At 42.1% G+C, this 25,793-nt stretch overlaps 4 protein-coding genes and 1 pseudogene across 4 annotated transcripts; all 5 read left to right on the forward strand.

Moving 5' to 3' along the window:
• The first annotated feature begins 1,621 nt into the window (after positions 1–1,621).
• si:ch211-286b5.4 (afadin- and alpha-actinin-binding protein) lies at positions 1,622–5,251 on the forward strand. The gene is made up of 4 exons (XM_038973005.1): positions 1,622–2,145; positions 2,592–2,691; positions 4,482–4,665; positions 4,964–5,251. The coding sequence occupies exons 1-4, from the start codon at positions 1,804–1,806 to the stop codon at positions 5,061–5,063; spliced, it is 726 nt and encodes a 241-aa protein (XP_038828933.1). The 5' UTR covers positions 1,622–1,803; the 3' UTR covers positions 5,064–5,251.
• A 519-nt stretch (positions 5,252–5,770) lies between these two features.
• Positions 5,771–6,449, forward strand: LOC120027918. Its single transcript, XM_038973015.1, has one exon. The coding sequence runs from the start codon at positions 5,771–5,773 to the stop codon at positions 6,416–6,418; it is 648 nt and encodes a 215-aa protein (XP_038828943.1). The 3' UTR covers positions 6,419–6,449.
• A 4,646-nt stretch (positions 6,450–11,095) lies between these two features.
• Positions 11,096–11,747, forward strand: LOC120027929 (nanos homolog 1-like). The gene has a single exon (XM_038973025.1). It carries the CDS (start codon positions 11,111–11,113, stop codon positions 11,714–11,716), a length of 606 nt encoding a protein of 201 aa, XP_038828953.1. The 5' UTR covers positions 11,096–11,110; the 3' UTR covers positions 11,717–11,747.
• A 4,524-nt stretch (positions 11,748–16,271) lies between these two features.
• Positions 16,272–17,770, forward strand: LOC120023260 (annotated as a pseudogene).
• A 5,537-nt stretch (positions 17,771–23,307) lies between these two features.
• On the forward strand, positions 23,308–23,982 carry LOC120023271 (nanos homolog 3-like). Its single transcript, XM_038967310.1, has one exon. The coding sequence runs from the start codon at positions 23,308–23,310 to the stop codon at positions 23,980–23,982; it is 675 nt and encodes a 224-aa protein (XP_038823238.1).
• The last annotated feature ends 1,811 nt before the right edge of the window (positions 23,983–25,793 follow it).

A 25,793-nucleotide genomic window follows, 5' to 3' on the forward strand; every position in this document is an offset into this window, starting at 1 on the left:
CACGCTACAATGTTACGGCTCGTTACTAAAGAAACCGACACGCGCTACAATGTTACGGCTCGTTACTAAAGAAACCGACACAGACTACAATGTTACGGCTCGTTACTAAAGAAACCGACACCCGCAACAATGTTACGGCTCGTTACTAAAGAAACCGACACGCTACAATGTTACGGCTCGTTACTAAAGAAACCGACACGCTACAATGTTACCGCTCGTTACTAAAGAAACCGACACGCGCTACAATGTTACGGCTCGTTACTAAAGAAACCGACACACGCTACAATGTTATGGCTCGTTACTAAAGAAACCGACACGCTACAATGTTACCGCTCGTTACTAAAGAAACCGACACGCGCTACAATGTTATGGCTCGTTACTAAAGAAACCGACACACGCTACAATGTTTCGGCTAGTTACTGAAGAAACCGACACGCTACAATGTTACGGCTCATTACTAAAGAAACCGACACGTGCTACAATGTTACGGCTCGTTACTAAAGAAACCGACACGCGCTACAATGTTACGGCTCATTACTAAAGAAACCGACACGCGCTACAATGTTACGGCTCGTTACTAAAGAAACCGACACGCTACAATGTTACGGCTCGTTACTAAAGAAACCGACACGGTACAATGTTACGGCTCGTTACTGAAGAAAGCGACACACGGTACAATGTTACGGCTCGTTACTGAAGAAACCGACACGCGCTACAATGTTACGGCTCGTTACTGAAGAAACCGACACGCGCTACAAAGTTATGGCTAGTTACTGAAGAAACCGACACACGCTACAATGTTATGGCTCGTTACTAAAGAAACCGACACGCGCTACAATGTTACGGCTCGTTACTAAAGAAACCGACACGCTACAATGTTACGGCTCGTTACTAAAGAAACCGACACGCGCTACAATGTTACGGCTCGTTACTAAAGAAACCGACACCCGCTACAATGTTACGGCTCGTTACTAAAGAAACCGACACGCTACAATGTTACGGCACGTTACTGAAGAAAGCGACACACGGTACAATGTTACGGCTCGTTACTAAAGAAACCGACACGCTACAATGTTACGGCTCGTTACTAAAGAAACCGACACGCGCTACAATGTTACGGCTCGTTACTGAAGAAAGCGACACGCTACAATGTTACGGCACGTTACTGAAGAAAGCGACACGCGCTACAATGTTACGGCTCGTTACTAAAGAAACCGACACGGTACAATGTTACGGCTCGTTACTAAAGAAACCGACACGCTACAATGTTACGGCTCGTTACTAAAGAAACCGGAACGCTACAATGTTACGGCACGTTACTGAAGAAAGCGACACACGGTACAATGTTACGGCTCGTTACTAAAGAAACCGACACGGTACAATGTTACGGCTCGTTACTAAAGAAACCGACACGCGCTACAATGTTACGGCTCGTTACTGAAGAAAGCGACACGCTACAATGTTACGGCTCGTTACTAAAGAAACCGACACGCGCTACAATGTTACGGCTAGTCACTGAAGAAAGCGACACACACTGGCGTTCATAGAAACACACAAGTATGTGACCAGCTGGGTTCAAACCTGTGAAACACAGGAATGTTAATCCGCTGAGCTGGTCTAGGCATTAACTTGGCAGCTAAGGCAAGCTTTGAACTTTTGGACAAAGTTACTTAGTCATCTTTCTCTCCGGTTCTCCATGTCATCCACCTTCTTCCAAGCCTCTCTCTCCCCACGCCCCTCTCTTTCTCCTCTCCTCCATCTCTACCTTCCCTCCCCATTTCTCCATGTCATCCACCTTCTTCCATGCCCTCTCTCTCCCCACGCCCCTCTCTTTCTCCTCTCCTCCATCTCTACCTTCCCTCCCCATTTCTCCATGTCATCCACCTTCTTCCAAGCCCTCTCTCTCCCCACGCCCCTCTCTTTCTCCTCTCCTCCATCTCTACCTTCCCTCCCCATTTCTCCATGTCATCTCCCCCTCCCCAGGACAGTGTGATCACTCCGGTCCCGGATGCTCTGACAGACTGCTACTTCCTGGAAGAGTGGGAGCGGCTTCAGGACAGCTGGGCGGAGCTAGAACACCAGAAGCGGACCTTCCATAGGGAGAGACGGGCCTTCACCGACGCCGCCATCCGATTGGGCCACGAGGTGAGGGACGGGAGAGACAGGAAGGGGGAGGGAGTGAAACCGGTCTCCTTGGATTGAAAGAAAGACTAGAGGGATGGGTGGTTAGGGAAAGGGGGATACCTGGTCAGTTGTACAACTGAATGCATTCACCTGAAATGTGTCTTCTGCATTTAACCCAACCCCCTCTTAGTGAAGTGTTTGACTGTGGTTATTTTATTACGTACTTAGTGTCTCAAATCAATTCAGATGTTATTGGTCACATACACATGGTTAGCAGATGTTTATTGGTCACATACACATGGTTAGCAGATGTTATTGGTCACATACACATGGTTAGCAGATGTTATTGGTCACATACACATGGTTAGCAGATGTTATTGGTCACATACACATGGTTAGCAGATGTTATTGCTAGTGTAGCGAAATGCTTGTAATACATTTTTTTAAATACTGCTGTGTGTGTGTAGAGACGTGACTTTGAGCAGCAGAGGGCCTGTGTGGTGAAGCAGCAGTATCTATTTGACTCTCCGTTGCAGCATCACAACAGGAGAGAGAGCACCGTCCTCAGTGAGTCAGCAGAAATCTTGTTCTATACATCTACTGTATATACATGACCAGTTGTATGTGAACACCTGTTGGTCAAACATCTCATTCCAAAATTAGGGATATTAATATGGAGTTGGTCCCTCCTTCGCTGCTATAACAGACTCCACTCTTCTGGGAAGGCTTTCCACTAGATGTTGGAACATCGCTGCAGGGACTTGCTTCCATTCACCCACGAGCACATTAGTGAGGTCGGGCTCTGTTGGACAATTAGGCCTGGCTCACAGTCGGCGTTCCAAATTTTCCCTAAGGTGTTCGATGGGGTTGAGGTCAGGGCTCTGAGCAGGCCAGTCAAGTTCTTCCACACCGATCTCGGCAAACCATTTCTGTATGGACCTTACTTTGTGCATGGGGAAATTGTCATGCTGAAACAGGAAAGGGCCTTCCCCAAACTGTTGCCACAAAGTTGGAAGCGAAGAATTGTCTAGAATGTCATTGTATGCTGTAGCATTAAGATTTCCCTTCACTGGAACTAAGGCGCCTAGCCCGAACCATGAAAAACAGCCCCAGAACATTATTCCTCCACCACCAAACTTTACAGTTGGCCTTATACATTGGGGCTGGTAGCGTTCTCCTGTCATCCTCCAAACCCAGATTTGTCCGTCTGACTGCCAGATGGTGAAGCGTGATTCATCACTCTAGAGAACGCGTTTCCACTTCTCCAGAGTCGAATGGCAGTGAGCTTTACACCACTCCAGCCGACGCTTGGCATTGTGTATGGTGATCCTAAGCTTGTGTGCGGCTGCTCGGCCATGGAAACCCACTTCATGAAGCTCCCGACGAACAGGTATTGTGTTGATATTGCTTCTAGAGGCAGTTTGGAACTCGTTAGTGACTGTTGCAACCAAGGACAGACTATTTTTACTCGCTACGTGCCTCAGCGGGAGGCACGTAGTCCCGTAGTCCCGGACTCGGTGGTCCCGTTCTGTGAGCTTGCGTGGCCTACCACTTTGCAGCTGAGCCGTTGTTGCTCCTAGATGTTTCCACTTCACAATAACAGCACTTAGTTGACAGGAGCAGCTCTAGCATGGCAGAAATGTGATGAACTGACTTGTTGGAAAGGCAGCCATGTTGAAAGTCAGTCAGGCCATTCTACCTCCAATGTTTGTCTATGAAGATTGCATGGCTGTGTGCTCGATTTTATACACCTGTCAGCAACGAACGTGGCTGAAAAAGCCGAAGCTACTAATTTGAAGGGGTGTCCACATACTTTTGTCATGTAGTGTTTATTGGGGATTCCCGAGTGGCGCAGCAGTCTAAGGCACTGCATCTCAGTGCTGATGCGTCACTACAGACACCCTGGTTTGATTCCAGGCTGTATCACAACCGGCCGTGATTGGGAGTCCCATAGGACGGCGCACAATTGGCCCAGCATCGTCCGGGTTTGGCCGGGGTAGGCCGTCCATTGTAAATAAGAATTTGTTCTTATCTGACTTGCCTAGTTAAATTTTAAATATTGGCCATATACCACAAACCCCTGAGGTGCCTTATTGCTATTATAAACTGGTTACCAATGTAAATTTTACTTTGTTTTTGTCATACCCATGATACATGTCTGATATACCATGGCTTTCAGCCAATCAGTATTTAGGCTCCAACTACCCAGTTTATAATCAACAATGAACACTACATACTGCTAGATATTTGCAAAAGCTTTACTAGTTTGGTTACAACTATAGTTATTGCTTTACTAACAGGTTTTACTATAGCATCGTATTTTAGTCACTTCAGGGGATTCCTGTTTGCACTCGCAGATCTCTCAGATTCTGATCACATGATCTTGTCCGGCTGCCGGCTGGCCACGCCCTCCTCTGCCGAGTCTGGGATCATGCCCTGGTTAGGGTCATCGGGGTCTCTGCAGGTTCATGGCAGGGTCAAAGTTCACACGCCCAGCACCCCAGAGCTCTACTCTGCCCTCCAACTGCCCTACAGCTGCAGGTCAGGCCCAGACATGTCCTGGCTCTGTTCCAAATGGCCCCCTATTCCCTATTTGGTGCTCTGTTATTGACCAGGGCCTGGTCAGAAGTAGGCCACTATATAGGGAATGGGGTGTCATTTAAGATGTAGATCTAGTTACTAAACTGTTAAATCCATCCAGTCTTTGTCCTCTTTCTTCAATAAGATTGATCTTATATGATTACAGATGGATTTTTGTTGTGGTGTGTGTGTGTGTGTGTGTGTTTGTGATATATATAAATTCTGCCATTACCCCGCCCCCGTCCCTCGAACTCCGCAGGTCCAGTGAGAGTGATGCCCAGTCAGAGTGCTGGGATGTGGGGGCAGAGAGGCTCCAGGTCGCCCCCCCTGGTACTCGCCTGGACTGGTCATTTCAGTAGGATTGCTGTTTATGTAGTTTCCATTGTATGTTTTATAATATTGTCTGTTTCAGGTGTATGTTGTTCCTTTGTCGTTTCTGTTGTGTTTTATGAAATCGTTTTTCAATGTGATTAATAAAGATTAATTGTTTGACACGTACCTTCTCTACTAATGATTACTGAATTGACTCCATGAGCCAGGAGAAATGTTACGTTAACTTAATGGTGGTAGTAGTGAACAGCAAGGAAGTCGACGCAGTTTTGAATTTTAACAGAGAAAGAAGACGACCCGCTCAGTGATATTTTGTTATTAAAATAGGCTATTATCAAACAGCTCCCTATAACTAAGAATTAGAAGTCCTATCAATTTAGACCCTAGAATAGATTCAACACTTATATTTTAAGTTTTCTAATATTGAGTAAAATTGTATCCCAAATAGTTGATCTTCTAAAATGACCAATTTAGCAGTTGTCAGTTTGAAACCATTTGATTGGCTGTTGTCGCGTGCCACGGACTCCGCACTGCTCGCGCACGACACCATCTGATTGGCTGCTTTCCAAAACACGGACAAGCCCAAAGATGCATGTTGTCAAGCCTTCAGTCGAGTTGTCAATTAATTGAACACATAGCACTGTTCAGAAGTTTAGACACCGCGTTCTTTATTCTGGCACATTCTGATTGTTATCAGACACTAGTCTGTTGGGATATAAAAAATACAAGTGTGAGAATGAACGCTATGATTTGTCAACTCATAGACCTACCGCGTTACATGGAGTCCGAAAACAGGAGATTCCAACCGTGGCGGGACTACATGAAGCTGGCTGACCTAGTGCGGGAGATGCAGTTAGGAAACTTCACTTCAGAACCGTCAACCGTTGAGGGTCATGACTCCGGGATATGCTCGACCATGGTGGAATTTGAAGAGTTTCTGCCGCGAGCCTTGCTGTCACCGATAACACCTGTGGCGACAACACCCCTACGGCACGAAATGGATCCCCTGGATTCCGAAATCGTCCTTTTGCATAAAGACGCTGCTTTACGTCCGAGCAGCACCAAGGGTCCCGAGCCCCCTACAGCAGCGTCCAGACCCTCCGTGGGCACCCGGGGCCAGAGGGAGAGAAAGAAGGCGACCCGCTCCAAGACGCCGGAGGAGGTGCCATCGCCTGAGCGCAAGTTCTGCAGCTTCTGCAAACACAACGGGGAGTCTGAGTCTGTGTTTGAGTCCCACAGTCTCAAGGACCAGGATGGGGACGTGGTGTGCCCGTACCTGCGGCAGTATATCTGCCCTCTCTGCGGGGCCACCGGGGCTCAAGCCCACACCAAGCGCTTCTGTCCCCGGGTGGAAACCACCTACAGGTCGGTCTATGTCAAGTGATAGAAGCGCTAGCTCTGGTCCAGGCCGTTACTGCGCTACCCTCTAGACCTACTAACATAGTCAACTTGTTGTTGGGAGATGAGCTAGAGAACCAGAGCTAGAGAAGCGCTGAAGAGACTGCTGTTGTGTTGGCGACTTCCTTTAGCGTCTCTAACACACTGGATGCGGACAGTTGTAAGAGGATTTACGAGAGGATATTTAGCTTAGAAGTCGTTTGGAACAGGCTGACTAGTTTGTAGACTGTGTAATAGCCTGTTAGTCGTGTGATTTTATTTATTTCCTTTACTTTTTCTCGTGTGTGTTCAACTATTGTCGCTTATCTCTATGTATTTATGACGTGTGGTTTGTGATTATTTGCATGCCCGTGCACTTGTTCTTTACAACACATTTTGGTTGTTTTTTTTTCCTTTAAAGTGTAAATGTCTCTGTCTGTCTGTGACCAAACGAACTGCTTCTTTACATGTTGGTGTGAGATTTTGTAAAACCTCCCAACCTCTATTACTGTGTCGCCTACTGAACCGCCCTTATCAACAAACTCTCACTGCAGAATCAGACGTTTATCCACGTTTCTCCCTGCTACTTTGGGGAGGAAAAAACGGAACTGTTTTCTTGTTTTGAGACTTGTTTTCCTGACTTTTAAACGACATGCTCTAATCTACCTGTACATCTGCTAGTCTACAGGCCTAAAATAACATGTATTAGAACATTACCATTGCCAAGACAACTGCTAGTTTATGACGTGGTGTGCAGAGCTACTTTGTATGTCTCATTTACCATGCTAGCTACTATTTTAAACTGTTATACTTGTATTTTAATTACTTTAATACATCTAGAAGTGTTAATTTTTTTTATTTTAAATTTGACTTTTCAACCTCTGCATCTTACATTGGCTGTACAGGACTTTTAATGTGAAGTCTAATCTCACTTTAAAGAACCTTATGTTGAATAGTATGTTTGTTTATTATTATGCATGTCTTCTATAATAATAACAATAAAATCTGCACTGGCTACTCCTGTGTGTCTTAATTATCAGCGAGGTGTCCCTAAAAAGGTGTCTGCACATCATGTATGTGTCCCAAATGGCATTCTTATTCCTAAATAGTGCCCTACTTTTGATCAGGGGCCATTGGGCTGTGGTGAAAAGTAGTGCACTATATAGGTATGTGGTCTAAAGTAGTGCACTATATAGGACTGTGGTCTAAAGTAGTGCACTATATAGGGCTGTGGTATAAAGTAGTGCACTATATAGGTCTGTGGTCTAAAGTAGTGCACTATATAGGACTGTGGTCTAAAGTAGTGCACTATATAGGGCTGTGGTATAAAGTAGTGCACTGTATAGGCCTGTGGTCTAAAGTAGTGCACTATATAGGGCTGTGGTCTAAAGTAGTGCACTATATAGGGCTGTGGTCTAAAGTAGTGCACTATATAGGGCATTGTCTACAGGTAGACTTTAGATCTTAGTGGTGAAGGTGATCTTTATGCTGGGAATCTTTTTAGACTGGTTAGTTATTCCAAAGGCAATGGAACATCTGAGCTATCTTTGTTGCAGATGCCTGGTAACAGTTGAATAAGATGAGAAAACGTAATAAACGTGCCACTGCTCTTCATTAAGCTTTAAGCATCGGCCTCGAGACCTTGCTCAGAGCTGGTTTTAATTTGCACCCGTATGTAGACATTGCTCCGCCCACATCCGTTCAATGCATCGAATGGGGTTGGAGTACAGGGAACACAAGCGTATGTTACCACATATAACAATGTGCATTTCATAAGTATTCTTATAAGGTGTGTATATAAAGTATTAAACGATACTGTAAAACCACAACGATGACATGACCCATCAAGTAAGTTTTTATAAATCATCGCGTACTGTGCAAGAAAAAGCGTCAGAGTAATATGAAGTGGAGACATTAACTCATGTTCACATTTACAGCATAACATGCACGGGCATTTCATTATTAATTAAGACCTTTAGGCAATAATGTCTGGAGGGTGAAAATCCCGAAACATTCTCTTTTACAAAGAGTATTATTTATATCACCTCCTCTGTCTGATATCTTGACTTTCTCTATGCCACAAAATCTGAAGGTAACGGGAGAAGAGCCGTCAGTCAGACTGGTATGGCATTACTCAATGACACTGACCCCAATCTCAAAGTCACTACGGAATGTGACACTAAACGTGTTCATTACCTCGATATGTGGATTGAGAAATCAAATGGGACCCTGTTTACAACTCTGTATAGAAAAGAAACGGACAGAAATACTCTAATACAGGTGAACAGCTTCCACGCCGAGCGGTTTAAAAAGAGGACTTCCAAGAAGCTCGTTTTTCAGTCTGCGCCGTATATGCCACTCCACTCCGGACAATCTAGAAAAAGAAGCGGTGCGCAATAGGGCTCTAAGAAGCCGCTACTCTCCGCAATGTGTGGATGGAGCTTGATTTGGCGATGGGGAAAACACGAGATGGAGTACTACAAAATTGACCCACTAGCTAAAGAACACTGTAATGTTCACCACCACATATACTTTGAACTCGCGCAAAGTGGGAGATGCTCTCAAGACACACATTGACATGTTTTATCATCGGACCCAGCTCTGCCAGCTGAATTTAAGAACCCACCACATATTGTATATAGGAGAGGTCGCAATTTACGCAACAAATTGATCCATGCCAACTACCAGCCACAAAATAAAGTGAGCCAGGCGCTTTTACGCCCTCTTCCGAATGGTAGCTATAAATGCAGAGGCTGCGCACTGTGCTACAGTGCCACATACCTAGTGTTTTGAGCGTTGGGCTAGTAACCGAGAGGTTGCAAGTTCGAATCCCCGAGCTGACAAGGTATAAATCTGTCATTCTACTCCTGAACAAGGCTCCACTGTTCCTAGGCCGTCATTGTAAATTAGAATTTGTTCTTAACTGACATGCCTAGTTAAATAATAAATCCCTGTGCGTGTTATGTTGTAAATGTGGACATGAGTTTATGCCGCTACTTCAAATTACTCTGATGCTTTTTCTTGCACTGTACCCGACGATTGATGAACACTTACTTGATAGGTCCATGTCCTCGTTGTGGTTTTACAGTCATTTTTAATACCTTTTATGTACACATTTCATTAGAATAGATCATGTGACATTTGAAATGTATTTATTCTTTTGAAACGTTGTGTAATGTTTACTGTTCATTTTTTATTTCACTTGAAACATTGAATTGAGAGAGAGAAGAGATGGAGGAGAGCTTGGAGAGTTTAGGACCTCATCCCCTGTTCTCCTCCTCTCTTGTGTTAACTAAGGTTAGGACCTCATCCCCTGTTCTCCTCCTCTCCTGTGTTAACTAAGGTTAGGACCTCATCCCCTGTTCTCCTCCTCTCCTGTGTTAACTAAGGTTAGGACCTCATCCCCTGTTCTCCTCCTCTCCTGTGTTAACTAAGGAGGAGAGATCCTAATCTATGTGTCCATCTGAGCAGACAGCCATCTAGCCAATCAGAGCTCAGAGATCTGTGGGGCGGATCAGGCTGACTTCTAAAGTTCATTAGGTCAAAGGTCATCACTAGGAGAAAGTGGTGAAGAAGTAGAAGGATGGAGGGAGAGGAGGGAAAAGAGAGGAAGACTCACTTTAGGTAGGAGAGTTCTCTGATCAGGCCACAGACCAGTTCTGTAGCGTCTTCATGCCCTTCCTCTTTCTCCTCTTCCTCTTTCTCACTAGTTAAGGGGAAGAGAGAGACAGAGAATGGCACCATTCCCTATATAATGTACTACTTTTGACCAGGGCCACATGTGCACTATATGGGGAATAGGGGTTCATCGTAGGCTTCAAAACAAGTGAATACAAAGTTCTAAAATAGTGTACTGGTTCTAGGAAGATGGATAAATGTAACTAACCAGTAATGTTCCTGAAACAAGATGAAATATCTAGATCAGTGGTTATCGCTGGGTACTGCAGGTGGTCCGCAATATTGGGGGGATAAAAATACAACAATCTTCCAAAAATAATAACAGTTGAGGTTACTGAGCTCTTCAGTAAGACCATTCTTTATTTTGTTTGACTTTTTACCCATTTTTCTCCCCAATTTCGTGATATCCAATTGGTAGTTACAGTCTTACCCCATCGCTGCAACTCCAGTACGGACTCCGGAGAGGCGAGGTTCGAGAGCCATGCGTCCTCCGAAACATTACCCGCCAACCTCTCCTTCACCCCCATTCCCTCCACCCATCCCTCCAACTCCGCAGTACCAATACCAATATTTACTGGAATGATTCGATGAGCCAGGAGAAATGTTACAATATCATAGTAGTGAACAGCAAGGAAGTCGAAGCAGTTTTGAATTTTAACAGAGAAAGAAGGCGACCCGCTCAGTGATATTTTATTAAAATAGGTTATTATAAAACATCTTCTTATAACTAAGAATTATAATCTAAGTCCTATCAATTTAGACCCTAGAATAGATTAAACAATTATCTTTGAAGTGTTTGAATATTGTTGAAGAGTAAAATTGTATCCCAAATAGTTGATTTTCTAAACCATTTGATTGGCTGTTGTCACTTGGCACGGCCCCCGCACAACACCATTTGATTGGCTGCTTTCCAAAACACGGACAGGTCAAAACCTGCGTGTTGTCCAACTTGCCTTCAGTTTAGTTCTCAATTCATTGAACCATGGCATCGTTTAGTTATCAACTCCAACATCTACCGAAAATGGAGTCCGAAAATAAGACTTTCCAACTGTGGCGGGACTACATGAAGCTAGCGGACGCAGTGCGGGAGATGAAGTTAGGGAACTTCACATCAGAACCGTCAACCGTTGACGGTCATCACTCCAGTATATGCTCGACCATGGTGGAATTTGAACAGTTCCCGCCGCGAGCCTTGCTGTCGCCGATAGCACCGTTGGCGACACCACCTCTACGGCACGAAAAGGAACCCCTGGGTTCCAAAATTGTCCCCTTGCGTAAAGACGCTCCTTTACATCCGAGCCGCAGCGAGGGCTCCGAGCCCCCTACAGCAGCATCAAGACCCTCCGTGGGCACCCGGGGCCAGAGGGAGAGAAAGAAGGCGACCCGCTCCAAGACGCCGGAGGAAGTGCCATCGCCTGAGCGCAAGTTCTGCAGCTTCTGCAAACACAACGGGGAGTCTGAGTCTGTGTTTGAGTCCCACAGTCTCAAGGACCAGGATGGGGACGTGGTGTGCCCGTACCTGCGGCAGTATATCTGCCCTCTCTGCGGGGCCACCGGGGCTCAAGCCCACACCAAGCGCTTCTGTCCCCGGGTGGAAACCACCTACAGGTCGGTCTATGTCAAGTGATAGAAGCGCTAGCTCTGGTCCAGGCCGTTACTGCGCTACCCTCTAGACCTACTAACATAGTCAACTTGTTGTTGGGAGATGGGTGGGACCAGAGCTAGAGAAGCGCTGAAGAGACTGCTGTTGTGTTGGCGACTTCCTTTAGCGTCTCTAACACACTGGATGCGGACAGTTGTAAGAGGATTTACGAGAGGATATTTAGCTTAGAAGTCGTTTGGAACAGACTGACTAGTTTGTAGACTGTGTAATAGCCTGTTAGTCGTGTGATTTGTTTTATTTATTGCCTTTACTTTTTCTCGTGTGTTTTCAACTTTTTTTCACTTATTTCTATTTGTTTATAACGTGTGGTTTTTCATTATTTGCATGCCCGTTCACTTGTTCTTTACAACACATTGTGGCTTTGAGTTTTCTGTTTTTACTTTAAAGTGTAAATGTCTCTGTCTGTCTGTGACCAAACTAACTGCGTCTTTAGATGTTGCTGTGAGATTTTGTAAAACCTCCCAACCTCTATTACTGTGTCGACTAATAAACCGCCCTTATCAACAAACTCTCACTGCAGAATTAGACGTTTATCCACGTTTCTCCCTGCTACTTTGGGGAGGAAAAAACGGAAGGGTTGTCTTGTTTTGAGACTTGTTTTCCTGACTCTTATTTTAAAACGACATGCTCTAATCTAACTGTAGAGCTGCAAGTCTACGGTCCTAAAATAACTATTATCAGAACATTACTATTGACAAGAAGACAACTTCTGTTTTATGACGTGGTGTGCAGAGCTACTTTGTATGTCTCATTTACCGTGCTAGCTACTATTTTAGTGTTATACTTGTATTTTAATAGATCTAGAAGGGTGGTTTCTTGTTTTTTTACTTTCCAACGTGTATGCTACTTAGATTGGAGAGGAAGGCCCAACAAATGGTTGAAGTCATCCAAATCATAGACTGCTCTCTCTGCCACTGCACGGCAAGCGATACCAGAGCGCCAAGTCTAGGTCCAAAAGGTTCCTTAATAACAGCTTCGACCCCGAGTCATAAGACTGCTGAACAATTAATCACGTGGCCACCCGGAGTATTTACATTCACACACCCTCCCCCCCTTTGTTTTTACACTTCTGCTACTTGCTGTTGATTATCAATGCATAGACATTTTACCCCAACCTAAATGTACAAATGACCTGGACTAACCTGTACCCCCGCACATTGACTCGGTACCGGTACCCCCTGTATATAGCCTCATTATTGTTATTTTATTGTGTTACTTTTTATTGTTTACTTTCTTTAGCAAATCTTTTCTTAACTATATTTCTTAAATTGCCTAGTTGGTTAAGGGCTTGTAAGTAATTAATTCACGGTAAGATCTACCTACACCTGTTGTATTTGGAGCATGTGACGAATAAAATGTGATGTCATTTGATTGGCTGTATACGACTTTAACGTTAAATCTAATCTCACTTTACAGAACCTTATGTTTAAATAGTATGTTTGTTTATTATTATGCATGTCTTCTATAATAATAACAATAGTATCTGCATTGGCTACTCCTGTGTGTCTTAATTATCAGCGAGGTGTCCCTAAAAAGGTGAGATGCCGTCTGGCCCGGCAACCTTGCGAGGGTTAACATGGTTAAATGTCTTGCTCAAGTCGGCCCCGGAGAAGGAGAGCACACAGTCCTTGGTAGCGGCCGCGTTGGTGGCACTGTGTTATCCTCAAAGCGGGTGTCCCTGTCTGCACATCATGTTTGTGTCCCAAATGGCATTGTATTTCCTAAATAGTGCCATACTTTTGATCAGGGGCCATAGGGCTGTGGTCAACAGTAGTGCACTATATAGGACTGTGGTCTAAAGTAGTGCACTATATAGGACTGTGGTCAACAGTAGTGCACTATATAGGGCTGTGGTCAACAGTAGTGCACTATATAGGACTGTGGTCTAAAGTAGTGCACTATATAGGACTGTGGTCTAAAGTAGTGCACTATATAGGGCTGTGGTATAAAGTAGTGCACTATATAGGTCTGTGGTCTAAAGTAGTGCACTATATAGGACTGTGGTCTAAAGTAGTGCACTATATAGGGCTGTGGTATAAAGTAGTGCACTGTATAGGCCTGTGGTCTAAAGTAGTGCACTATATAGGGCTTTGGTCTAAAGTAGTGCACTATATAGGGCTGTGGTATAAAGTAGTGCACTATATAGGACTGTGGTCTAAAGTAGTGCACTATATAGGGCTGTGGTATAAAGTAGTGCACTATATAGGACTGTGGTATAAAGTAGTGCACTGTATAGGGCTGTGGTATAAAGTAGTGCACTATATAGGACTGTGGTCTAAAGTAGTGCACTATATAGGGCTGTGGTATAAAGTAGTGCACTATATAGGGCTGTGGTCTAAAGTAGTGCACTATATAGGACTGTGGTCTAAAGTAGTGCACTATATAGGGCTGTGGTATAAAGTAGTGCACTGTATAGGTCTGTGGTCTAAAGTAGTGCACTATATAGGGCTTTGGTCTAAAGTAGTGCACTATATAGGGCTGTGGTATAAAGTAGTGCACTATATAGGACTGTGGTCTAAAGTAGTGCACTATATAGGGCTGTGGTCTAAAGTAGTGCACTATATAGGGCTGTGGTCTAAAGTAGTGCACTATATAGGACTGTGGTCTAAAGTAGTGCACTATATAGGGCTGTGGTCTAAAGTAGTGCACTATATAGGACTGTGGTCTAAAGTAGTGCACTATATAGGCCTGTGGTCTAAAGTAGTGCACTATATAGGGTATTGTCTACAGGTGGACTTTAGATCTTAGTGGTAAAGGTGATCTTTATGCTGGGAATCTTTTTAGACTGGTTAGTTATCAAAGCAACATGTTTCATAGAGCCACGACTGAGATGAGGAGATGTACAATAACCAAAGATTCACCTTAGTAATCATTTATTTATAACACATTCTACAAAACACAGTAACTACATACTGTTCCAAACTGATGTCCTCAGCATTAGGAAAGACAGCGGAGAAGAAAATAACCCTTAAACCGGGTGGTAGCTGTTTATGCCAATTCAACCCTGCAAGTTAGAGGCTGCTGCACTATATACACAGACATGGAATCACTGTCTACTTTAATAATGGAACATTAATCACTTTAATAATGTTTACATGCTACTTTACTCATCTCATATGTATATACTATATTCTATTCTACTGTATTTTAGTCAATGCCACCCCGACATTACTCATCATAATATTTATATATTTCTTCATTCCATTATTTTAATTTTAGATTTGTGTGTATTGTTGTGAATAGTTAGATACTACTGCACTGTTGGAGCTAGGAACACAAGCATTTCGCTCCACCCACAATAACATCTGATAAATATGTATATGTGACACAATAAAATGTGATTTATAGACCTGCATTATTATTATAACGTTGGACCCATATAACTTCACACACTTTCAGTTCAACTCTGGGTTGATACTTGGGATGGGAATGGGGAGTCATTTAAGACGCAGACCTCGTTACTAAACTGTTTAAATCCTTCCTTCTTTGCCGTCTTTCTTCAATTCGATGGATTTCAACGTAACTTTATTAATCACCCCAAAGGGAAAATCATTATTGGTGATCGAGGTAATCATTGATCATATATGACAACAGATGGACTTTTGTGTAGATTGTTGCGTGTGTATTTATTTGACTGTAACTAAATTCCTCCATCTCCCCATTCCTCTAATCCCTGTATTCCCCTCCATCCCCATCCCTCTCTCCAAACCCCGACTCCCCCAACTCCCGTCCCCGTCCCTGCCTGGATTGGTCATTTCAGTAGGATGCTTTTTATTTAGTTTCCATTGTATGTTTTATAATATTGTCTGTTTCAGTTGTTGTTTCTTTGTCATTTCCATTGTGTTATAAAATCGTTTTGGTCGTAGTGAACAGCAAGGACGTCGAATCATAGTGGACAGCAAGGAAGTTCACTGTATATAGACTTTTTTCTATTGTGTTATTGACTGTACGCTTGTTTATTCCACGTGTAACTCTGTGGTGTTGTTTGTGTCGCACTGCTTTGCTTTATCTTGGCCAGGTCGCAGTTGTAAATGAGAACTTGTTCTCAACTGGCCTATCTGGTTAAATAAAGGTGAAATAAAATAAACATTTTAAAAAGCAGTTTTGAATTTTAACAGTTATTTTACTGATATTTTCTTATTAAAATAGGCTATTGTCAAACAGCTTCCTATAACTAAGAATGAGAAGTCCTATCAATTTAGAACATAGAATAGATTAAACAGTTATATTTGAAGTTTTTAATATTGTTGAGGTGTAAAATTGTATCCCAAACAGTTGATCTTCTAAAATGTCCAATTTAGCAGTTGTCAGTTTGAAACCATTTGTTGTCAAGTGCCACGGACTCCGCACAACGCCATCTGATTGGCTGTTTAACAAAACACCGACAGGTTAAAACGTGAACGTTGTCAAATTTGCCTTCAGTTGAGTTGTCAGTTGAGACCCAGCGTTCTTTATTCTGGTACATTCTGATCGTTATCAGACACTAGTCTTTTGGGCTATAAAAAATACAAGTGTGAGAATGAACGCTATGATTTGTCAACTCATAGACCTACCGCCTTACACGGAGTCCGAAAACAAGAGTTTCGAACCGTGGCGGGACTACTTGAAGCTGGCTGACCTAGTGCGGGAGATGAAGTTAGGGAACTTCACCTCAGAACCGTCAACCGTTGAGGGTCACGACCCCGGCGTATGCTCGACCATGGTGGAATTTGAAGAGTTTCGGCCGCGAGCCTTGCTGTCACCGATAACACCTGTAGCGACACCACCCTTATGGCACGAAATGGAACCCCTGGATTCAGAAATCGACCTCTTGCACGAAGACGCTCCTTTATGGCCGAGCAGCACCGAGGGTCCCGAGCCCCCTATAGCAGCGTCCAGATCCCCCGCTGGCACCTGGGGCCAGAGTGGGAGAAACACACCGGAGGAGGTGCCATCACCTGAGCGCAAGTTCTGCAGCTTCTGCAAACACAATGGGCCAGGATGGGGACATGATGTGCCCGTACCTGCGGCTGTATGTCTGCCCTCTCTGCGGGGCCACCGGGGCCCAAGCCGCCAACAGGCACCATTGTCCCCTGGTCGAAACCACCTACAGCTCTGTCTATGTCTCGCCCATTGGTGTAAAGTACTTTAGTGAAATACTTGAAAGTACTACTTAAGTAGTTTTTGGCTTATCTGGACTTTTCTTGGGCTTCCGAGTGGCGCAGCGGTCTAAGGCACTGCAGCTCAGTGCTTGAGGCGTCACTACAGACACCTTGGTTCGAATCCAGGCTGTATCTCAACCGGCCGTGATTGGGAGTCCCATAGGGTATCGCACAATTGGCCCAGCGTCGTCCGGGTATCGCACAATTGTCCCGGGTTTGGCCGTCATTGTAAAGATGAATTTGTTCTTAATTGACATGCCTAATTAAATGAAGGTTTTAACTTTTACTTCACTACATTCCTAAAGAAAATGATGTACTTTTTACTCCGTACATTTTCCCTGATGCCCAAAACTATTCTTTACATTTTGAATGCTTATCAGGACACGACAATTGTTTAATTCACACACTTATCAAGAGAACATCCCTACTGCATCTGATCTGGCCGACTCACTAAACACATGCTTCGTTTATAAATGATGTCTGAGTGTTGGAGTGTGTCCCTGGCCATCTGTAAATTAATAAAGAACAACAAAAAGGTGCCATCTGGTTTGCTTTACTTTTTACTTTTGATACATAAGTATATTTTAGCAATTACATTTACTTTAGATACTTAAGTATATTTTAAACCATTTGCTTTTAGACTTTTACTCAAGTAGTATTTTACCGGGTGACATTCACTTATACTTGAGTCATTTTATATTAAGGTATCTTTACTTTTACTCAAGTTTGACAAGTGGGTACTTTTTCCACTCGGAGCTACAACAACGATGTGTCCTGTTGGGGGACTGGAGTTGGGAAACACTGATGTAAGGAAACAGACACCGTTTCAATCTTGTCAATAGGCAATCTTTACCTCCCAAATTAACAGACTAAGTAGGGCAGTAGAAAACACACAACCAGCTTTCTGGATCAGCCCAGTCCTTCTAGAATGCTCCACAGATGGACAGTCATCAACCCATTGTTGTATAGGAACCTGAGATGGGCCATTAATCATCACTGTTCTGTAAATCAAGGTTAGTGACCCAACCCTGGCAGTCTCCCGTGAATTGACGTGTGCCCAATTGAATTGAGTGGTTTGCTATTATTCTGTAAATGTATTGTAAATAAATTGTAAATGGTGTTGTAAAAGGTGTCATTGTACGCTGATGATTCATGTTTTCTTTTAAAACCACAATTAGAGTCTCTCCACGGCCTCACAGAGGATCTAGATACTTTTGCTATCCTCTCTGGATTAAAACCAAGTTATGATAAATGTACCATATTACGTATTGGATCACTAAAAAATTCACATTTTACATTACAATGTAGTTTAACATACCATTTACTCGGTATACAAATCCCAAAAGAAAGAAATTATCTCACTCCAATAAATTGTTATAGAAAGTTAGCAAAAATAGATAAGATCTTGCTACCATGGAAAGGAAAATACCTGTCTATTTGTGGAAAAATCACCCTGATTAACTCTTTAGTTATATCACAGTTGACCTATTTGCTTATGGTTTTGCCTACACCTCGTGACCTGCTTTTTAAATTATATGAACAAAAAATATTCCATTTTTCTTGGAACGGCAAGCCAGATAAAATTAAAAGGGCCTATTTATATAACGAATATGAATTCGGTGAGCAGAAATTATTAAATATTAAAGCATTAGACCTCTCACTAAAGGCATCAGTCATACAAAAGTTATACTTAAATCCAAGCTGGTTCTCTAGTCAATTGGTACGAATGTCTCATCCTATATTCAAGAAGGGCCTTTTCCCCTTTATTCAGATTACACCTGCTCACTTTCGGTTGTTTGAAAAGGAAATAATCTCCAAAATATCTTTATTTTTTAAACAAGCCTTAGAAAGTTGGTTGCAATTTCAGTTTAATCCACCTGAAAGGACGGAACAAATAGTACAACAAATATTGTGGTTAAATTCAAATATACTAATTGATTAAAAAAAAAATATTTATCGAAGAAATGTTTAAAAAAGGTATAATTTTAGTGAATGATATCATAAATAGGACTGGTGGAGTTATGTCACACATGTAGCTAACACAGACATATGGAAATGTCTGCTCTCCCCAAAATTACAACCAATTAATTGCAGCATTACCACAAAAATGGAAGAGGCAAGTAGAAGGGGGAAAAAGTAAGGAACTTGTATGTCGGCCCTGTATTAAAGAACATAAATGGTTAAAGAAAAGTGTGATAAATAAAAACATATACCAATTTCATTTAAGGACCAAAAAACTGACAGCTGTGCCATATAAATTGCAAAATAATTGGGAAGAGATTTTTGATGTATCCATTCCATGGCACATGGTTTATGAATTGATACGCAAAACAATGCCGGATTCAAAACTTCGAATTTTTCAATTTAAATTACTATACAAAATTCTTGCAACTAATAGAATGTTATATATATATATATATATGGGGGATACAATCTTCCCAGCTCTGCAGATTCTGCTGTGAGGAGGCAGAGTCATTAGATCATTTATTTTGGTATTGTCCATATGTAGCTCGTTTTTGGTCACAGGTCCAGGAATGGCTGAAGAATTGCAACATTTGCCTAGAACTAACGCTACAGATAGCAATACTGGGTGATTTGAAAAGCCATAGTCAATCAATCAATAATATAATAATTATTTTAGCAAAAATGTTTATTTTTAATTTACAATCTGTAGAAGCTATGAGAATAGGAAGGTTCAATTATTTTGTGAAGCATCACAGCACAGTTGAAAAATATATGGCAAATAGAAATCCAAAATGGATGATGTTGAGAGATAGATGGGAGGGGTTGAATGGAGCTGAAGGGTGGGACTAATAACAAGATAAACAATGTAAAACATACGGGATCTGTAAAATGTATATAGGTTCGGAACTTTTGTGAAATAGCACAGTTACAAATAGAAATCAAACTGGATGGACATCAGAAATAGAGGAAGGACTAAGAACAAACAGGAGAGAACTATTGTAAAGTAAAATGTGTCTATAAAATGTGTATAAGATGTATAAATTGAAGGTAAAAGCAGAAGTGTTTATTAGTTTACTCCAATTGGGGGATCGATGGTAGGGTTTGCGGGGAATAATAATAAAGGTATATTCTTTAAAAAAGTATGTATAGAAATCATAGAAATCATTCTATGTTGCAAGAAATATAGGTATGTGTATGTATATATGTGTATATGTATGCATGCGTGTATGGATATATATATTTACCCAAAAAATATGGGGGATTGGAAATGATGCAGACAATTACATTGGAAGCAACATTCTTTCCGCAATATTAAACTGATCCACCCCAATAACAAAATATTTAAAAAATGGTCACTCAAAACCGGTTCAGGCCAATTTGACAACACAATCTCACATTCAATTCGTGCATGTACATAATGTATTTCGGCATGTTGTTTTGTGGCTTAATTCGTGAGAAAAGACAAGAATTTAAACACGACAGCCTATATTTCTATTGTTTCTTCATTATTAAACGTTATGAATATACCTTAATGTTGTATTTATTTAATCCCGTTTTATAAATGGTGTTTGTATTGCTATATATACTGTTTTCGATTTTTCTGACCAGACTTTCTGATCAGAATTTGTGAGAAAAGAAACAAATTTACGAGCGACTTAATCCGCGGGAAAAACATTTTTATTAATGCCACTGCTGTTTTCTATGTTTGATTTCGCTTATAAATTAAAGTAGTGCACTATATAGGCCTGTGGTCTAAAGTAGTGCACTATATAGGCTTGTGGTCTAAAGTAGTGCACTATATAGGGCTGTGGTCTAAAGTAGTGCACTATATAGGGCTGTGGTCTAAAGTAGTGCACTATATAGGGCTGTGGTCTAAAGTAGTGCACTATATAGGGCTGTGGTCTAAAGTAGTGCACTATATAGGGCTGTGGTCTAAAGTGGTGCAATATATATAGGGCTGTGGTCTAAAGTAGTGCACTATATAGGCCTGTGGTCTAAAGTAGTGCACTATATAGGCCTGTGGTCTAAAGTAGTGCACTATATAGGGCTGTGGTCTAAAGTAGTGCACTATATAGGCCTGTGGTCTAAAGTAGTGCACTATATAGCGCTGTGGTCTAAAGTAGTGCACTATATAGGGCTGTGGTCTAAAGTAGTGCACTATATAGGCCTGTGGTCTAAATATATTCTTCATAACGCATTTCATATTTCGTGGAGCCTAAATCACACAATTTTGAATTGATACTTGTGTTTTCCTGACTCTTATTTTAAAACGACATGCTCTAATCTAACTGTAGAGCTGCAAGTCTACAGGCCTAATATCACTATTATAATATCATTACTATTGACAACAACACAACTGCTATAATGATAACAATAATATCTGTACTGGCTGCTCCTGTGTGTCTTAATTATCAGCGAGGTGTCCCTAAAAAGATGTCCCTGTCTGCACATCATGTTTGGTTCCCAAATGGCATTGTATTTCCGAAATAGTGCCCTACTTTTGACCAGGGGCCATAGAGCTGTGGTCTAAAGTAGTGCACTATATAGGGCTGTGGTCTAAAGTAGTGCACGATATAGGGCTGTGGTATAAAGTAGTGCACTATATAGGGCTGTGGTGAAAAGTAGTGCACTATATAGGGCTGTGGTGAAAAGTAGTGAACTATATAGGGCTGTGGTCTAAAGTAGTGCACTATATAGGGCTGTGGTGAAAAGTACTGCACTATATAGGCCTGTGGTCTAAAGTAGTGCACTATATAGGCCTGTGGTCTAAAGTAGTGCACTATATAGGCCTGTGGTCTAAAGTAGTGCACTATATAGGGCTGTGGTCTAAAGTAGTGCACTATATAGGGTATTGTCTACAGGTGGACTTTAGATCTTAGTGGTAAAGGTGATCTTTATGCTGGGAATCTTTTTAGACTGATTAGTTATAAAGCAACATGTTTCATAGAGCCACGACTGAGATGAGGAGATGTACAATAACCAAAGATTCACCTTAGTAATCATTTATTTTATAACACAATCTACAAAACACAGTAACTACATACTGTTCCAAACTGATGTCCTCAGCATTAGGAAAGACAGAGGAGAAGAAAATAACCCTTAAACTGTCCACCCTTAAACCGGGTGGTAGCTTTTTATGCCAATTCAACCCTGCAAGTTAGAGGCTGCTGCACTATATACACAGACATGGAATCACTGGCTACTTTAATAATGGATCATTAATCACTTTAATAATGTTTACATGCTGCTTTACTCATCTCATATGTATATACTATATTCTATTCTACTGTATTTTAGTCAATGCCACTCCGACATTACTCAGCATAATATTTATATATTTCTTCATTCCATTATTTTAATTTTAGATTTGTGTGTATTGTTGTGAATAGTTAGATACTACTGCACTGTTGGAGCTAGGAACACAAGCATTTCGCTCCACCCACAATAACATCTGATAAATATGTATATGTGACACAATAAAATGTGATTTATAGACCTGCATTATTATTATAACGTTGGACCCATATAACTTCACACACTTTCAGTTCAACTCTGGGTTGATACTTGGGATGGGAATGGGGAGTCATTTAAGACGCAGACCTCGTTACTAAACTGTTTAAATCCTTCCTTCTTTGCCGTCTTTCTTCAATTCGATGGATTTCAACGTAACTTTATTAATCACCCCAAAGGGAAAATCATTATTGGTGATCGAGGTAATCATTGATCATATATGACAACAGATGGTTTTTTGTGTAGATTGATGCGTGTGTATTTATTTGACTGTAACTAAATTCCTCCATTTAGTCGAAGCATAGTGAACAGCAAGGAAGTTCACCATATATAGACTTTTTTCTATTGTGTTATTGACTGTACGCTTGTTTATTCCATGTGTAACTCTGTGTTGTTGTTTGTGTCGCACTGCTTTGCTTTATCTTGGCCAGGTCGCAGTTGTAAATGAGAACTTGTTCTCAACTGGCCTATCTGGTTAAATAAAGGTGAAATAAAATAAATATTTTAAAAAGCAATTTTGAATTTTAACAGTTATTTTACTGATATTTTCTCATTAAAATAGGCTATTATCAAACAGCTTCCTATAACTAAGAATTAGAAGTCCTATCAATTTAGAACATAGAATAGATTAAACAGTTATATTTGACGTTTTTAATATTGTTGAGGTGTAAAATTGTATCCCAAATAGTTGATCTTCTAAAATGACCAATTTAGCAGTTGTCAGTTTGAAACCATTTGATTGGCTTTGTCACGTGCCACGGACTCCGCACAACGCCATCTGATTGGCTGTTTAACAAAACACCGACAGGTTAAAACGTGAACGTTGTTAAATTTGCCTTCAGTTGAGTTGTCAGTTGAGACCCAGCGTTCTTTATTCTGGTACATTCTGATCGTTATCAGACACTAGTCTGTTGGGATATAAAAAATACAAGTGTGAGAATGAACGCTATGATTTGTCAACTCATAGACCTACCGCCTTACACGGAGTCCGAAAACAAGCGTTTCGAACCGTGGCGGGACTACTTGAAGCTGGCTGACCTAGTGCGGGAGATGAAGTTAGGGAACTTCACCTCAGAACCGTCAACCGTTGAGGGTCATGACTCCGGGATATGCTCGACCATGGTGGAATTTGAAGAGTTTCTGCCGCGAGCCTTGCTGTCACCGATAACACCTGTGGCGACACCACCCCTATGGCACGAAATGGAACCCCTGGATTCAGAAATCGTCCTTTTGCATGAAGACGCTCCTTTATGGCCGAGCAGCACCGAGGGTCCCGAGCCCCCTACAGCAGCGTCCAGATCCCCCGCTGGCACCTGGGGCCAGAGTGGGAGAAACACACCGGAGGAGGTGCCATCACCTGAGCGCAAGTTCTGCGGCTTCTGCAAATACAACGGGGAGTCTGAGTCTGTGTATGCGTCCCACAGCCTCAAGGACCAGGATGGGGACATGATGTGCCCGTACCTGCGGCTGTATGACTGCCCTCTCTGCGGGGCCACCGGGGCCCAAGCCGCCAACAGGCACCATTGTCCCCTGGTCGAAACCACCTACAGCTCTGTCTATGTCACGTCCATTGGTGTAAAGTACTTTAGTGAAATACTTGAAAGTACTACTTAATAAGTAGTTTTGGGAGTATCTGTCCTTTAATTGGGCTTCGAGTTGCGCAGCGGTATAAATCACTGCATCTCAGTACTTGAGGCGTCACTACAGACACCTTGGTTCAAATCCAGGCTGTATCTCAACCGGCCGTGATTGGGAGTCCCATAGGGTATCGAACAATTGGCCCAGCGTCGTCCGGGTTTGGCCGTCATTGTAAAGACGAATTTGTTCTTAAATGACATGCCTAATTAAATGAAGGTTTTTACTTTTACTTCACTACATTCCTAAAGAAAATGATGTACTTTTTACTCCGTACATTTTCCCTGATACCCAAAACTATTCTTTACATTTTGAATGCTTATCAGGACACGACAATTGTTTAATTCACACACTTATCAAGAGAACATCCCTACTGCATCTGATCTGGCCGACTCACTAAACACATGCTTCGTTTATAAATGATGTCTGAGTGTTGGAGTGTGTCCCTGGCCATCTGTAAATTAATAAAGAACAACAAAAAGGTGCCATCTGGTTTGCTTTACTTTTTACTTTTGATACATAAGTATATTTTAGCAATTACATTTACTTTAGATACTTAAGTATATTTTAAACCATTTACTTTTAGACTTTTACTCAAGTAGTATTTTACCGGGTGACATTCACTTATACTTGAGTCATGTTATATTAAGGTATCTTTACTTTTACTCAAGTAGTATTTTACCGGGTGCCATTCACTTATACCTGAGTCATTTTATATTAAGGTATCTTTACTTTTACTCAAGTATGACAAGTGGGTACTTTTTCCACCACTGGTCAAGTGGGAGAAGCCTAACTCTGGTCCAGGCCGTTGGTACACTGCCCCAGGCCTGAGGATACTTGTTGTTGGGAGATGGGTTGGTACACTGCCCCAGGCCTGAGGATACTTGTTGTTGGGAGATGGGTTGGTACACTGCCCCAGGCCTGAGGATACTTGTTGTTGGGAGATGGGTTGGTACACTGCCCCCCAGGCCTGAGGATACTTGTTGTTGGGAGATGGGTGGGACCAGAGCGAGAGAAGCGCTGAAGAGACTGTCCACGCTGTTGTGTTGTGTTGGCGACTTCCTTTAGCGTCTCTAACACACTGGATGCGGACAGTTGTAAGAGGATTTACGAGTGGATATTTTGCTTAGAAGTCTTTTGGAACAGACTGACTAGTTTGTAGACTGTGATGTGGTGGCAGCTAATCATCAAGCCCTCAATGAGGTGTATCAGGTGAGTTTGTCCGGAGCTACAACAACGATGTGTGCTGTTGAGAAACACTGATGTAAGGAAACAGACACCGTTTCAATCTTGTCAATAGGCAATCTTTACCTTCCAAATAAACAGACTAAGTAGGGCAGTAGAAGACACACAACCAGCTTTCTGGATCAGCCCAGTCCTTCTAGAATACTCCACAGATGGACAGTCATCAAACCATTGTTGTCTCGGCCCCAATGACAATATGAATCTAGGACCCTGAGATGGGCCATTAATCATCATTGGTCTGTAAATCAAGGTTAGTGACCCAACCCTGGCAGTCTCCCTTGAATTGACGTGTGTCCAATTGAATTGAGTGGTTTGCTATTATTCTGTAAATGTATTGTAAATAAATTGTAAATGGTCACTCAAAACCGGTTCAGGCCAATTTAACAACACAATCTCACATTCAATTCGTGCATGTACATAATGTATTTCAGCATGTTTTTTTGTGGCTTATTCGTGAGAAAAGACAAGAATTTGAACACGATAGCCTATATTTCAATTTTTTCTTCATTATTGAACGTTATGAATATACCTTAATGTTGTATTTA

This window comes from Salvelinus namaycush, chromosome 2, assembly GCF_016432855.1.
Source record: "Salvelinus namaycush isolate Seneca chromosome 2, SaNama_1.0, whole genome shotgun sequence".
Taxonomy (NCBI): Eukaryota; Metazoa; Chordata; class Actinopteri; order Salmoniformes; family Salmonidae; genus Salvelinus; species Salvelinus namaycush.